The sequence below is a fragment of the Malania oleifera genome, chromosome 8 (genome assembly GCF_029873635.1).
Source record: "Malania oleifera isolate guangnan ecotype guangnan chromosome 8, ASM2987363v1, whole genome shotgun sequence".
Lineage (NCBI taxonomy): Eukaryota > Viridiplantae > Streptophyta > Magnoliopsida > Santalales > Ximeniaceae > Malania > Malania oleifera.
Window position 1 is genome coordinate 7,741,388 of NC_080424.1, and position 17,356 is coordinate 7,758,743.

The window sequence follows — 17,356 nt, forward strand, 5'->3', positions numbered from 1 at the left end:
CAAAAAAATAAAAAAGGAAAAAAACTTCTGCTGGCTAGAAAGCAAACTAAACTAGTAGTATATATATGAATAATGTAAATCATTTTTAGGAAAAATATAGTATTATTTTAAAAGTAAGACAAAGTATTTCTAAAAAAACAAAAATTCAAGATACATATATATATATATATATATATATATATATAAAACTTCATTTTAAATAGTATAAGTAAAAATCCATTCAATTAAGAAAAAAAAAATAATGACATTGCATGTAAATACTAAATAAAAAATACATCTAAAAAATAGAACAGATAAATTCTTTTGATAGCGCGTAACATTATTTTGAAATATATAACATCATTTAAATAATAATATAACATTTGAAATTAAATTTTATAGGTAAACTTATTGGCCAAAAAATAATCCCAAATAATTGTTGGCTACAAATTATCCTCCCACTTTCTTGCTGAGCACTGTATTCCCAAGCTTGTAAAAATCCTTTGCATATCATATTTTTTATTTTTCAAATTGATTATCATATGTCATAATATCTCTTGTTGATGTTTACATTTTACAATTTTAAATAAAATATATATTTTTAAAATAGCTTTGAACATTCATACTTTAATATTTATAAACTAAATTATGATAATACATTACTAATTTTATTTAAAAAATCTAAATTTTATTAAAAATTTTAAAAAATATTTTACATAGTATTATTCACCTACAATCATATGCAAACACATGACATATTTAGTAGTAATAATGAATAAGTTAAGAGGGCTTCAGAGTAATTAATGGAACCAACTCTAATAACTTGGGCTTTGATTTTATGTTAGAAGTTTCAAGTTTGAATATTGAGACCCACAAGAATATCCCTGGATTACTTAGTTGTAGAATGTCATTAGATTACTACAAAACCAGAAGAATGTCTCAGCAGGTCATGTTGAATATTAACCCAATATCCACTGCCAGTGAGGACTGCTACCCTGCAAAGCAGATTTCCTGAAGAGTATGAAAATCTTCTTCAGTTTTCCCACCTCTTAGAAGTGAAGAAGCCTCTCATTCAATATGGGACCATTTCAGATTCATGCGTGATGCAATAGCTACCAGCAGAGTTATGAAACAATGTCCACAGGTATTGTGGAGTCCTGAACTCTTTCCATAGCCTTCTTTGCCTGGGATCAGAGAAAATTGCCATTAGATGTAGAAAGACATGTTAACAAAGGATTGTTCAGAGAGAGAGAGAGAGAGACACACACTGAAAAAAAAAGACAGAAACCTTACTTCTTGATCCCAGTTAGTTCGTATGGTCATGGTAAAAAGCAATGATGCTTGCACGAGGAGTCCACAGATGATCCCCGTCCACAGCCCCTATTACATTGAAACCATTTCAGAGGAAAAAAAGAGAAAAAGCAAATGAATATAACATGCTCACAAGTCCCAGAGGACATAATCTAATAAGAATGGAGAAATGGATTATTACCTTCCCCCCAACGTGGAGGACAAAAGCTAATAAAATAGCAGAAGGGATTCCCACCAGATAATAAGATCCGAGATTGATAACTGCCCCAATTTTCTGCCAACCGCATCCTCTAGCAGCCCCTACATATGTTCATTGAATATATTAGCTGCTGAAGACTCTAGTCTAGGTGCTTAATTTCAATACTCAAAGCAATAATTCACAAGATTTACAAAAAACAAAATCATTAAGAAGTTCTATTCTGCTTATGGAAATCATATCTCAGGAGAAATCAGGGTTATGAGGTTGGTAAGAGTTGTGCTTTGGATTGGCTAAGAATTGTTGAGAATAAACCCCAGAACAAGCAGAGTGGCAAAGCAAATAAATGAAACAAAGAAAGACAACACGCACCAACAACACCATGATTTACGTAACTTGATTTCGACGTCCATATCCACAGGCAAGGGTAGAGGGAGTTTTCATTATGAATCGAATAGTGGTGCAGCAAAGATGCAAGGATCAAAATCACACAAATGCTCATACCCTAGTCCCAAGTACATCCAACCTTGGGCTGAGAATGTAAAACTTGTAAGTGTTGAACCCAAAAACTAAAGGGACGAAAAAGGATTTTGAGCAAAACAAGAAAATATTTTCAGTCTCACTTTAAACGAAAAATATGCACACAACTAGAATCAAGAGAAGCACACAAACTGTCATACTAACTTGAAACCACTCCCTCATAATGCTATTTTTCCCACTGAATATACAAAATACCTGAAAGAACACACTGTATCCCATCTAGGAAGTTGGATGATGCAACAAAAGGCAACATGATTGCTACATATCTGGCAACTTCTGTTTCATTGCTATAAGCATAGCCCCAAATGTTGCGGATCAATATCAGCACTGACCCAACCAAAACACCCTCAGTAATGGCAATTACAAGCACAACACATACTGCCATTCGAGCTGTTCGTGGATGCCCAGCTCCTAGTTCATTTGAGACTCGAGTGCTGCAAAGGAGAAAAGAAAAATAGAATTTTAAACTGGGTTATGGGAGTTTTGGAATTCAACTATGCTTTTATAGGTGGAGATTGAGAAGGAACAAACAAAAAAATGCCACAATTTTTAAATGAGGTAACAGTCTATTAACTATAGCTAGTATATATGCTTTAGCACAACAGACCTCACAGCACCACTGAGTCCAAATGGGATCATCCAAACAATTGCAGCTGTATTGAGGCTGGGGAAAAAAATACCTAGTCAGCTAAAGGCAGAGTAGAATCTATACAAAATATGAATAAATCAGAAACAAATTTTCAAGAATATTCTAACAATTAAAAAATATAGATGGATTATCTGTGGACTAAGACTAACCTGATAGAGAGCACCGAGGTTTCTAACTTTGGATTAGGAAGAAGACCAGATAAAAGAACCATCATTTCAAATGACCACATTTCCAAGCTGTACAAAATCATGTTAGTAATGTGAATTAGAAGCTTGGGATGCAGGAAATATAAGTTTCAATACCTAATCATGAGATACATGAATTATGGCAATGAATGATGTCCTCAGTGCATCACTAGGCTGCTGATCAACATATACAAATTTCTATCTCACTGTCCTTTTAATACAGAACAAAGCAATAAGATTTAGGAACTAACCAGACCATAAGGGCAGAAGGAACAGCCAGTCCAAGAAAAGGGCGAATATTGTGTAGGGCTTCCTTTGAAAAGCCAGTCCATGTTTTTGCACATGAGGAGGAAAACTTGACAAAAAGTGCCAACAGCAGCACATTCATCCAATAAGAAATGGAATTCGCCATGGCAGCTCCTTTGACTCCTAGGCCCGATTTGAGCACAAGAATCCAGCAAATGAGAAAATGAAGCAAAGTTGTAATACCAGATATTATCATCATTGGGAAGACAATGTTTTGGGTCTGCAGGAATCTGTTAAGGCACTGTAGAAGGCCATATGCGAAAAGAGAAGGTATCATGAATTGGGCATAAACTTCAGCTTCATTTGATATTTCAGGATCTTGGCCAAGAATCATGAGAATGGATCCTGTGTTTGCCCAGATAACAGCAAGGGGTATGCTTACAAGCAAAAGAACAAACATGGCTTTCTGCATGTGAACTCCAAGCATATGGTACTGCTTTGCCCCATAGGACTGGCCACATAATGTATCCAGCGCACTTGCCATTCCCATCTATTCGAAATATAAGACACAAATCATATAAACATTCAGAGGAGGGATACATAATAACTTAAAATGATGCATAGCCTTCAATAACACCATCCCAATAAATCAACAAGTATATTAACACGAGACTAAATAAGGTTTTGTGGTTTGACTTTTGAGGCTGTGTGTGTGTGCAGAAAGCATACTACCCTCTTTCCTCTTCCTTGAGTTTGTAACTCTATGGAACCTCAAAACTCACCAATATGTAAGTGGTGAACCAGGCTTTGTTGGGCGTTATATGATAAAAACATCCCGAGTATAGGATCCAAGAATCCGTGAAGCGTTATGAACCCGATGAAACAGAAATCATATCACCATCACTGCTCCCCGAGTCTCTTTATTTTACTACATTCGTAGACCCCTCTTGAGTTTCTTCATTCCTCTTCTTCCACTCCGGTTTTATGTGCCCTATTTTCCTGCACTTAAAACAACGAACGTCCTTCCTCCTCTTGGACTACGACTGAGTTTTATTATTACTTGATCCGCTCCAGAACTTGTCACTCCCACGATCCTGATTACCCTTCGCCACGAGCCCTTCACCTTGTGAATTCTCATCACTGGCATTCTTCCTCTGATGGAACCCTAACAATGCACTCATGATATCCTCCAACTTCAAAGTTTATTTCCCCCATTTCAGAGTTGTAACCAAATTATCATACGTAAGAGACATAGGTAGGGAATCAAGCAGCATCAACGCTTTGTCTTCTTGCTCAAACTTTAGATCAACTTGCTTCAAATCGCTAATGATCTGATTAAAAATGTTGATGTGCTGAGTCAGGTCCGAACCCTCTACCATCTTAAGCCAATATAGTTTTTGCTTAAGATACAACTTGTGCGTCAATGACTTGAACATGTACCAACTCTCTAGTTTCAGCCAAACCGCTACCGGCAACTCCTCATCCACGACATGATACATCACGTCATCGACCATACAATGCCTGATAGTAGATGCAACTTTCACTTCCAACTTCTTCCAACTCATGTCGTCCATGCCCTACGGCTATTTTTCATATAGTGCCTTCACCATACCTCACTGCACCAACAAGTCCTTAACCCTCCGTTGCCAAAGTCCAAAATTTCTCGCTCCATTGAACTTACCAATATCAAAATTCACCGAAGAGATCTCAGTCATTGCAACCAATAGCTCTGATACCAATTGTAGATGCGAATGCATAGCGAAAAACTTTGCAAACTCAAAACAATTCGGAACAAGTAATGCAAGCACTCAACAATGAATACCCAGAAATTAACAATCAACCACAAAGAGAATAAAAACAAGCTATAAAAATACACGACACAAGAATTTAGGTGGTTCGGCAATTTGCCTATCTCCACAAGAGCAAGGGGCTAGATTTTCACGATCTTATATGAAGCTTGTCAAGCTTACATCAAGGGTTACAAAATATAGTTGACATACTAACCCTATGCGTACAGAAAACTTAGACTACATCTAAAACACTCCTATAGCAATCCTTGGAGGAAAATCTTCCAAAATCTCCCAATCTACTGATCTCCTGATTCAAAATTCAAAACCTGCGCCAAACAAAACCGTCGATGGAAAGATATCGAGACTGAATCATGCAAAAAACTGAAACTGTAGAAAGGTTTCAGGGAAACCGTCAACAGTCACCCACCAAGAGTAAACCATTGACAGTTTTCCTCCTACGGCCTCTTTCCTTATTCTTTACATCGTTATGCTTCTCTGGGGGATGCATTCCACTCAAATATGAGCCACACCTCCAACAATATTTCAGGCAAAATCCTATCCGTCATGGGCCACATACTCATAATACACGCTTACATAATTCAACCATTGCATAAATGCCCAATACAAAATATGGTCACAGACTGTCACGGCCTTTTATTTAAATACTCCAAAATCCCGAAATTCAATTTAACAAGGTTTTATTGAAATAAACTTTGGTGGTACATGAAATTTTAACGGTAATGGACACTATCAAACAAGAAATTAACATCAAAAAAATTATTATATTGATGATATTTTTTTTCCTTCTGTGATCTAACGAGAACTCAGGAATTCGAGAATCAACAGTAACCAAACATTATTAAGAACAGCATGATACCGTTTTAAGAAGGCTAACGGGGACAGAATTGAGATGGAACTAATAGAAACCAAACTCATGAACAAAGATTGTGCGCACGATAAAGCGTTGGTATAAAGAAGGAAATAAAGTAGCAGATGCCTTGACTCGTCAAGGTGCTAGAGGAAGGAATAGGTTGTTTACAAATAGTAGTCAACTCCCTAGAGTTATTAATGGGTTATATAAATTGAAGAAGATGGGTACGGCTTATTTGAGATATGTTTAACTGATTTCCTGTTGGTTTTAGTCTATACTTTATGTTATTTATCTTTTCTTTTTTTTTTGTTGCGTGATATTTGGTTTGTAGGTCCTTGTTTTGTTTTGATTTGTTTGGTTTTGTAATCTTTTTTTTTTTTTTGGCTAGATGTTAGTGTTGTTATTTGGGAGGCCTTTAAAGGTTTGTCTTTTGTCCATCCCTTTAAATATCTTGTAACCACGGTTTTCCTCCGCCAAAAATGAGGGTTTATCAATAAATAAATGGAGGTCCTGCCCTACGTAAAAAAAACAAAAAAAATTTGTGCGCACGATGAGATGAGTGATCGTAATCTATATCCATCTTTAAGAAGAAACCACCATAACCCATCTCAAAACCTGATGTAATAGTGCTGAAAATGGATATAAATTGAAAGAAAAAAATTCAGACGCTTGCTCAAAGCAAGAAGAACTAGGCGAAGCAACTATGGAGAAAGTAAGGGAAACCCAACTCACCAACAAGCTGGCACCAGTCACAGTTCCAAAAGAAGTGGCCATTGAAGCACCAGAGAGAGCTAATTCACCAATATGACCCACAAACATCACAGATATCATCTGTAAAAAGTACTGCAGAAGAGTAACAGAGACCAGAAGCCCAGCTAACCATAGTTGTTTCTTCACTTCTTCCACAATCTCCTTTCTCCTTGTTATGCTTCTCTCCCCATTGAATCCCAACACGTTTGTTTCAGATGTATGAATCAGAGGTGAGCTGAGCAATGGCTTTTGGTCCTTCCTGCCCTTTTTTTTTACCGATCTGCTTCTCTTCACAGCAGAGGATGAACAGAGGAGGAAGAATGGAGGCAGAGAGGGAGAAAAGAATTTGACTTTTTTAGTAGTAAATAAGTTTTGGGATTGGGAAATTTCTATTTGTGGCCCCACAAGTCGAAAAGTAATGATTTACATAGGACAAACGGGAGCACTGGCTGTACATGGAAATGAAATTTTTTTTTCAGAATTTAATTTAATTTTAATTAAAATTATTTAACAATAGATCATAAACTTTATTTCTAAAATTGATATGTTCAAAAAAAAAAAAAAATGTTGGATGATCTAGTTAACTTTTTTTTTTTTTTTTAAATGCTGAACTAACCAGCGTCTTTTAATAAAAGACGGCTTCAAGTAACATTTTTAATTAAAAAATGCTATTTGAAGTAGCGTTTTTTATTTGATCTATGCATGCGTAAGCTTACCTTCATTTTGTTAATAATAGTTTATTATATTATTAAATTAAGTTTTTTTTCTATATTATTCAAATTAGAAGGTAATATCTCATTAGCGACACGAGATAAGTAAGAAATCGCACATAGTGTCACCATCTGGATGGGATCTAATGCATTTCACCTTCCTCCAAAATGCAGTTCACAAACTCCAACTCCTACACTTTTAGAAACTATTTTTCGTTAACTTTGTCGAGATCAACCCTCAAACAAAACAATTCATAACTAAAATTCAAAAGGGTATCATTAATTTGTTCTTACAGGAGAAGAAAGAGTACATAGTATTGGAAATAAGAGAAATTACCTAAAGAATGAGAAGGGTAATTTCAAACTTTCACCTGTTAGGCTCCTTATGTGTTTTGCATGCTGATTTCAGGAGTCAAAACATATAACAAGAAGGAATCGCCACATAGCACTACTTTAAGAAAGTTTCAACAAGTTAATCTTCTTTTCTTTGTCTTACTCGGCATAAAATCATTAATTCTAAGTTTAGTATAAATAAAAAAGCTAACAGCCACATGAAACTCAGAAGAAAGACAATTTCTTGATCCCTCTCTCTCTCTCTCTCTTTAGGGGCATCTTCCCTAGTCACCAAACTTATTGCCCTGCAGCTTAACGTTGAGATGCAGAATGTGGAGTCATTGACAGTCGCACCAACCCGCTGCTTTCATTGATATTGGAGACTGACGGCCGCCTACCCAGCACACCTTACTTGAATTGTAGCCACCAACCCTGCCCACCTTGTTTGAATTTCAACCCCCCCCCCCCCCAATGGCTATATATAGTAGAGTGTGTGTGAGTAAAATTGTGTTGTGAGCGTGTGCAGAGTGTGTAGAGCTGTGCGCATGTGTGTGTGAGGAACAAAATCTATGTTGAGAGAGAGAGAGTTGAGTTTAGCAGAGCCACTCCTCCTCTTTGTATTATTCTCACAATTTATAGTGAAGTTGTGTGTGCTCCATAGACGTAAGTTAGATTGGACCGAACTACGTAAATCTGGTGTTTCATTTTTGTTATTTATTTTTCTTGTGTGTGATTATTGTTCCTAGATCCACCCCAACAATTAGTATCAGAGAGAGGTTGGAGCAAAATCGCTAGATCGAAGCAAAATCCCAAATCGGAGCCACTACCAAGTATCTCAAAACTTAGTTTTGAGGCCACCATCGTGTTCCTCTCTTCGAGACGAAGCCAACGGTGGAAACCGAAACTCGAACGGAGGTCAAACGAGGCTGCACGCACCTACATGTGCCACCAACGGTTGAACGACGTTGCCACGCACCCCCATAAGCCTTCACTTGCCCATCGGTGAATGGCAGGTGATACCACACCCCGGAGAAGCAACTGAAGGAGGAAGATGGCTAACGTCAGAGTGACGTCAACACAAAGTCAGCAACGGGTCCACGACCACGTCCGCGCCACGTCAACATTGATTCTGCAACACAGTCAGCCGCCACATCAGCCGGGACTCGCGCCACGTCATTTCCCACGTCAGCAAGTGGGCCCCACAATGCCACATCAGCAGTAAGCCCCACACGACTACATCAATAGGTGGGCCCCATAATGCCACGTAATCAGGTGGGTCCCATAGTGCCATGTCAGTAGGTGGGCCCCTGATTGTCCATGTCAGCAGACCGCATCACTAACATCGTCAAAATATTCCATTGATCAAAGGAATATTATGTAATCTTTGACCAGAAGTTTGACTAAGCTTTTTGGAGCCATTTCGGGTCTATTTTGCGAACGACTTGAACCATTTCTAAGGTTTTCAACCATTAGGATCAGACCATGCTGTCTGTTTGAGCTTATTCCATCTCTAGATTAGCGAATCGAGATGTCGAATGAAAAAAGCTTACTGATCGAGATGTTTGACGGCATCAATTCGGTTTTCAAAAAATGCAAATTGAGGACTACTTGTTTTGTAAGGAGTTGCACTTACCATTGAAGGAAAAGCTAGAATCCACGAAGGAGGGCGAGTGGGAGTTACTTGATCGAAAAGCTCTCAGAGCTATCAGGATGACGTTGGCAAAGTCTATTGCCTTCAATATCAAGCACTTGACAACCACCAAGTCTCTTATGGATGCGCTCTCCAACATGTATGAGCAGCCATCATCTGTGAATAAGGTACACCTAAAGAAAATGTTATTTACCATGAACATGTTTGCAGTTGAAAGTTTTAGCAGACATCTGAAATATTTTAATGAGCTATCGGATCAACTCGCCTCGGTTGGAATTACGTTTGACAGTGAGATCTGTGTCTTACAGATTCTTAGTCAGTTGCTTGAGAGTTGAAAAGGTATTGTTACTACAATCAATAGCTCCGCAGGAAAATCGAAGCTGAAGTATGACGAGGTCATTAGCATGATTTTGACGGAAGAGATTAGGATGTAGTCAAATAGTGCTTCCACTTCAAGTTCATCCTTGAACGTGGAAAGCCGAGAAAAAGGAAGCAAGCATGGGCAATTGGTAGGCTCGCCAAGGCTTGGATCCTTAACTACCAAAGATAAAATTTATATAATCTAACTAATCCCAAGTTTAGTGGAAAGTGGGGGAAGTCGGGTGTCGATCCTCACGGATTTAAAGCACAGTTATCAAACTACTTCCAAATTAGTTTATTATAGCCTTGTGTACAAGAAAGGTAAAAAGATGATATTTTGCAATGGGTGAAATCTAACCAACTACAGGAAAGCAATTAAATTCTATGCTACCCTACTCCTACAAAGCGATGTTGAGGTCTGAATCAAACTCTAGACGTCATGCCTCTAACTACGCTCCTTCAAACTTCAATTGAAGTACTAACCCAAGAATCTCAGGCCAAAGTGGGAGAGGGTCATTTGAGGACATAGAGTAGTAAGGGTGCACCAACCTTCCGGAGCATGGTCGGGCATCGGAGTATACCCTATCTCAACGATCACGAACACCTCTGTGGATCCATAGCCAACTATTTCCCTTTAATGGAGACGTAGTAGTGCTTATCCTTATATGCAACCTTTCATCACACACAGCAATAAATCAAAGCAAGTAAATGGAAATTAGTAAAGGAGAAAGCAAGTAAAAAGATCATCCCTTTAGTATTCAAAACGTCTATCACTAACGCCAGAAGGTACAAAAGAGTGATCATGTAATATACATGGAGAGCATGCATCATACTTGATTAACAGGGGTCCATCAGTACCATTAGACCACAAATTACCAGAAGAAGTATGAAGTGGAAAAAAGGTGAGACTTTCACATTTGAAAGTTTTTGGTTGTGATGCATATGTACATATCAGTGATCATATCAGAAACAAGATTGATCCAAAGTTCCAGAAATGGACCTTCGTCGGTTACAGTGAAGATGAGTATGGGTATCGCATTTGGGATAATGAAAATAAAAAGTTGAGCAGAGACGTGATCTTTAACGAAAAGGTGATGTACAAGGACAGACATACAACAGAACCCACTAAACCAGTTCAAAATAAATCAACCTATGTAGACATGGATGATGTCCCAGAAGGTGTCGGGACACAATAGCAAAATTCCGAGAATCCTCAGGCGGGGAACTAGTGGAGCAAATCATCGCACCATCGCCTCCTATTCCAACTCCAGAGCTTAGGAGATCTTCTCAGCCCCATATACCAAATAAAAGGTATATGGATTATTTACTTCTTACAAATGAAGAAGAGCCCGAATGCTTTGATGAAGCATGTTAGGTGGGAGATTCGAGCAAGTAGGAGTTTGCAATGAAGAAAGAGATGAAGTCCCTCACCTCCAACAGAACGTGGGAACTAGCTAAGTTTTGAAAAGGTAAGAAGACTCTTCACAACAAGTGGGTGTACAGGGTCAAAGAGGAGCATGATGGCTTTAGGAGGTACAAGGCCCGGTTGGTAGTCAAAGGCTTTGAGTAAAAGGAAGAAATTGACTACACCGATATCTTTGCACCAGTTGTGACTACAGAGAAGCTGAAGTTGTGTCAACTTCAGTTGGTCTTCATGCTTGAAGACAGATATGAGCACATTATTTACCTATACACTGGTTGAGATGGTGCCTTCGTCCCCATGTGGGAGATTGTTGAGATGCAGAATGTGGAGTCATCGACAGCCACACCAACTCACTGCTTTCATTAACATTGGAGATCCGCGGCAGCCTACCCAGCACACCTTACTTGAATTGCAGCCACCAACCCTGCTCACCTTGTTTGAATTTCACCCCCCCCCCCCCTAGTTCATGGCTATATATAGTAGAGTGTGTGTGAGTGAAATTGTGTCGTGAGTGTGTGCGGAGTGTGTAGAGCTGCGTGCATGTGTGTGTGAGGAGCATAATCTATGTTAAAAGAGAGAGAGAGAGAGAGAGAGAGAGAAAGAGAAAGAGAGAGAGTAAAGTTGAGCAGAACCACTCCTCCTCTTTGTATTATTCTCTCAATTGATAGTGAAATTGTGTGTGCTCCATGAACGTATGTCAAATTGGACCGAACTACGTAAATCTAATGTTTCATTTTTGTTATTTATTTTGCTAGTGTGATTATTGTTCCTATATCCCCCAATACTTAAGACCTAAGCTATGTTCCAAGAGACATGTGACATGAACTCACCATGTCAATCATGATTTATGGTCATAAACTCATAAACCTAAGCTAGCCCAGTTATATGGGACTCCACTGTAGTAAGGTAAATAGGTGACGACAGAAATATTCTTTAGGTTCAGCAAGCCTTTAAATTGGGACATCTAGTAAGGGGTTAAAAAGCTTTCAATCCATATCACTAATTCCCATCTTGTCCTTGGTTAGGTGCTTTATTTTTTGGGATTAAAAAAATGGATCTGGGCATTCTAAGCACTAAATTTTTTGTCCCTACATTGTTTTCCTAACTTTTCTTTTTTTTTATTTTGTGGGATTTATTAAACTTACGAAGTACCATCAGATTACCCCCAAAGAATAATGTGACTTGGACAACCAATATATAAATTAAGACTTTGAATTTATCGATTTTTGAATTTGAATAAGATATGGAATAAAATTATTTTGAATTCAAATCAAATGAAGTCAAATCTAAGTGTTCCACATTCTTCTTTCTCCTTTTTATGCTTCTCTCCCCATTGAATCCCAACACGTCTGTTTCAGATGTATGAATCAGACGTGAGCTGAGCGATGCCTTTTGGTCCTCCATGCCCATTTTTTTTTTCCTGATATGCTTCTCTTCACAGCAGAGGATGAACAGAGGAGGAAGAATGGAGACAGAGCAGGAGAAAAGAATTTGACATTTCTAGTAGTAAATAAGTTTTGGGGTTGGGAAATTTCTCATGTCGTTCTTATGAAAATGAAAATAATTTTAAAATTTTGAAATTTATCTAAAAATTGATCAGCTATTTTATTTGCATGTAAATTTTCCAAGATGTCCATGGGCTACATGTTCTCTCAAAGTAAATAGTAATCAAAACAGACTCTAGCCTTCTGCTCTTGCAGTGGTTTTCTCTTTTTGGCTCTTTTTGAATCAAATCTTTCTTCTCTAGAGAAGTACAGAGGAACGGCATGATATGCACTGTTTTCCTATGGATTTCCCTCTGCCCAAGAAACGCATACTAGGCATTGAAAACTGCAGATGGGAAGGAACGATGAGAAGAATCCATACTGAGAACAGGGCTGAAGAACCCAGTTTCCAGAGAAACAAACAGAAACCAAACTCATGAACAAAGATATGAAGAGAAATAGATAAGATGGGTCATCATCATTCGTATCCATCCATAAGAAGAAACAGCCATAACCCAGTTCCCAACCTGATGTCATACTGCTAAAATGGATATAAATTAAAGAGAAAAAAAAACGACCATCACAAGAACCACCAAAAACTATCAGAAACCAAAGTTGGAAACTAAGATATGAAAAGGCAGGATGAGATGGGTAATCATCCATACTCATCATCTATACGAAGAAGAAGCCATAAGCCATTTCTCAACCTGATGTTACACTGCCAAAAGTGGATCAAAACTAAAGAGAGAAAAAGAAAATCTCAAACACTGAAAAACAGGAAGAAGCATAGAAACCATGCATGGAGGGAGAAGGAGAAAGTAAGAGAAACCCAACTCACCAACAAGCTGAAACCGGTCACGGTTGCGAAAGAAGTGGCCATTGAAGAACCAGAGAGAGCTAATTCCCCTAGATGACCGACAAACATCACTGATATCATCTGCAAGAAGTACTGCAGAAGACTAACAGAGACCAGAGGCCCAGCTAGCCAAAGTTGTTTCTTCACTTCTTCCACAATTTCCTCTCTCCTTTCTCTGCTTTTCTCTCCATTGAATCCCAACTCACAATTTCCTTCGGAGGCACGAATCAGAGGTGTGTTGAGGGAAGCCTTCTGGTCCTCCCTGTCCATTGCTTCCCGCGAGCAGAGCTGAGGATGAACAGAGGAGAGGGAGAGAGAGAGAGAGAGACAGGCAGGGATAGAGGTAGCTAAGGAGGGGGAGCACACCAGGGACAGTCGCCAACCACCCACTTGACAGGAATAATTAACAGGTCATCATTTACACTCAGACAAATATTAATGGGGAGAAAATTTGGAACATTTTGGATTTACATGGACTGACACTTATATCATTTGAGCACGGCTCTGAATCAAAAAAGACCCCTACTTTGTTTCACTACACTTTAATTTATTTGAGTTTTTTCTTGATGACTTTGCCGTTCAACCCTTCAATGAATCACATGTATAATTATATGTGTGGTTTATCTTCATTTTTCTTTGTTTATTAGGATAATTTAATTTTAAGTATTTTTTTGAATTAAAAATTTATTTAGGAAAAAAAAGACTATTAAAAATAAAATAAATTTTTGATAATAATGAAATATAAAAATTTTTAATAAAATTCGGAGTTGGCACCAAATATTCTAAAGTACAATTTATTCACTTTATTTAGTGAATCAGTTCAAACGTAATTTCTATTCAAAAGATTGTTCACGTCAAACAAACGTTCCCTTAATGATTGAATTGTCATATTTTCTTATTTGGGAGATTGTTGAGAAAAAGTTTAGTCCCTAAAATGATAAAATTAGTTCTTGGGATAAAAACAACATAAAATGGTTATGATCCGTTTAACTTTTAAATAATAACAAAATGTAACATTAGTTTTTGCTTTTTCAAAGTTTATGTAGAAAAGCTGTAAAAACGTGTTTTTTTTTTTTTTTGTGCGTAAAGTTAGAAATTTAGAAACAACATGACATTTCGATTATTCAAATAATTAAAAATGAAAAATGAATCTACAACTTAAGAGGGCCTTAATGTCCACTAATATATGTGTCATCTACATTAATTACATGTGTAATCATAGTCACCAAAATTATAAAAATAAATCATAAGTTTAATTAACAAAAATTAAAAATAAAAACCGACCCCAACAAGTATGAAGTAATCCCTTGTTTGTAGGATAGCTCAGAATCCTGACTTCAAATTGAGATTTGTGTGGATTTGAATAAAATATAATAAAAAAATTATATAAAATTTAGTCTAAATTTGTTCAGTTTCATCGTCAAGACATGAAACAAACATATTCTCAAGTTGTGTTTAATTTCAGGAATTTCTATTTTTAAGAATTAAGTTGTTATAGGGTAAGGATTCGATAAATTACAAAAAAAAAAAAAAAAAAGAATTGTTGACATGATACTACAAATAATAATATAAAATTTTATTTTATTCCATCAATCATCGAATAGGAAAAGAATAAATATTTTCATGGTAAAAATTAAAAATGATCATCGTGTCTTATTTATTCTTACAAAATGGACATTATGGAATCACAAATCCTTGGAAGGAACCCAATTGCTCCTTACATTAATTCTTGCTAAAAAAAAAATTATCTTAATAGCTTACTTGGTATAGAGTGTAATTGGGATTTATAACCTTATTTGTTTGCTATATAATTCCTCGTTACATTTCACCTTTAATTCGCATTCCTATGATTCACCAAAAAAGAAAATTAGGAGTAGAGAATTGAACTAAGGACTTTGGGATTGGTAACGTCCAATTTCACCTTTACCACTTGAGCAAATTCAGCTAAATTTTGACATACCAGAGTGTATATTCCAATTGAGTCCAATAATCATATCTCTCTCCTCCCAAATGAGCGACAAGAGTTCGATTTATTTTGCCCCCAGGGCTTAGCTCAGGTGGTGGAGCGGACTACGGGTGTGCCTCTCACGAGGTCAGCAATGAGCCTCCCGGGTTCAATTCCGCCCCTGGGCTCCTGGTTTACCCTCCTCGTGGTGATGTGGGGCCGGATCCACGGGGCGTGGGATTAGTCGCTGGCCGGTGCGACGGACCGTAAAACGGACGTCGTTGACGGTAGGCGGATACCCGGGTCGTACCCAAAAAAAAAAAGAGTTCGATTTATTTTAATTGCATGGACTAGTTTTATAGTCGGGTCGAATTTTTGTATAATTAAAGTTTTTATACTTGATTGTCCCTAGTATACGTCTCCTCGTAAAACAATAAAGTCAATAAAATATTATTAAAAAAAAAAAAAAAACCCTTGGGGCCCAAACTAGCTTATGCAAGCGGTGTCATAATAAACATGTGTATAGGTTTGTTGACAATTATAGCCAAGATTGTTTTATCTAGAAATTGGGAGCAGCAGAGACAACGTGAACCGTTTGTGTCGTTCTCATGTTAAATTATTCCATGTTTGGTTGATTGTGACAGCTAATTCTAATTGATATTTCAATTCTCATAATAATTACAGCACTGACAAAATCAATAATGATGATTAAAACTTATCTGTATTTTAAAACAAGAAATTTGACTTTTAAATTTTGATTTTTGAAAGTTTGAGTAAATTATTGGGGACTAGTTATTCCTATCAGCACGAAAGAAGTCCATGAGCAGATTTGATATACATAAGTGAACACCAACTTGATTCAAAAACTTAAGTGTATTGGATCTTAAGTCTAACCATATATATAAGTATCCATCATTCAATTAATTTTTTTTTAAATGGGACAAACTCATAAGTGAAAAATGCTCAATAATCTTCTCCTCACTTGTGAGTTCCAATTGCTCCCCTTTAAATAGAATCCGTCTCTCTCATGAAAGTAAACCTAAATCTCCAATAGTTGCTCAAGTGGGTCTTAACATTGTTTCTTAAGTGTCTCGAATTGTATTTCACGTGCTTCAGAACCAATCCTACCTTTCACAGTCTTGATGATCCTTATTGGCCTCAATCACACACTTAATCTTCCAGCTATTAACACATCAGGAGAATTAGCTTTACGCCTCGACCTTTTTTTCGATGCCGCTCACCAAGAGTTGCGAATCGTCAGTTCTAATACCATTTATTAGCACCGAAAGAGTTCATGGATAGACTTGATACATATGATTGAATACTAACTTAACCCAAAAACTTAAATCTATTAGATTTTGGGTCCAATCATGTATATAAGTACTCATCATCAACTTAATTTTTTCAATGTGGGACAAACTCACAAATAAAATTGTCAACAATTTCATGTTTGGTGGCATATGACAACTAACTCTAATTACAATTGGAATTCTTATATTAATTACAACACTGATAGAATTAATAATGATGATAAAATATTAGTTTGTATTTTAATAAAAAAAAATTTGAATTTTGAGTTGTGTAAATTAAAAATTTGTATTTTCAAAAGTCACTAAATTTAAATTCAAGTATCAAAACTCATACTTTCAAATATTGTATTTTTGACATCATAATTGAAAACGGTAATAACAAAGTTATTTAATTAATATCGGCACTATAGGAGTATTAACACTTAAAGTTCATATATAATTAAATGTTATTTTTATTTTATTTTGTTTCCTAAATTTATTTCCGTGTAAAGCGCATACGGATCTCTACTAGTTTATAATATAATAATCATCATTCACTTAACTTTTGTACAATTAATTTATATTTTGCCCCACTAATTTCTTATATTTATCATGGGATTTCATCTCATATGAGACTTTTCTCCACTAAGGAAAAATATGACGAAAACTTTATTCGATGGGATTAAAAAATATAATTTTATGTTTTAAAAAAGTTATTTTTCTTTATTTGCTTGGGAAGATAAGGGTATTTTTCTTGTTATCAAAAAATTAAAAAATTAAAAAGTGAT

At 36.6% G+C, this 17,356-nt stretch overlaps 1 protein-coding gene across 2 annotated transcripts; it reads right to left on the reverse strand.

Annotated features, from left to right (window-relative positions):
* Positions 1-779: 779 nt before the first annotated feature.
* LOC131162080 (protein DETOXIFICATION 16-like) lies at positions 780-13,792 on the reverse strand. Of its 2 annotated transcripts, none has more exons than XM_058118214.1 (8): positions 13,317-13,792; positions 3,112-3,656; positions 2,825-2,911; positions 2,634-2,690; positions 2,222-2,460; positions 1,472-1,590; positions 1,273-1,359; positions 780-1,163 (listed from the first exon to the last, which is right to left on the reverse strand). In XM_058118214.1, the coding sequence occupies exons 1-8, from the start codon at positions 13,602-13,604 to the stop codon at positions 1,104-1,106; spliced, it is 1,482 nt and encodes a 493-aa protein (XP_057974197.1). In that variant the 5' UTR covers positions 13,605-13,792; the 3' UTR covers positions 780-1,103. The 2 variants fall into 2 exon arrangements, with proteins under 2 accessions (XP_057974197.1, XP_057974198.1); XM_058118215.1 differs by lacking the exon at positions 13,317-13,792 and adding an exon at positions 6,500-6,847.
* Between the last annotated feature and the right edge of the window lie 3,564 nt (positions 13,793-17,356).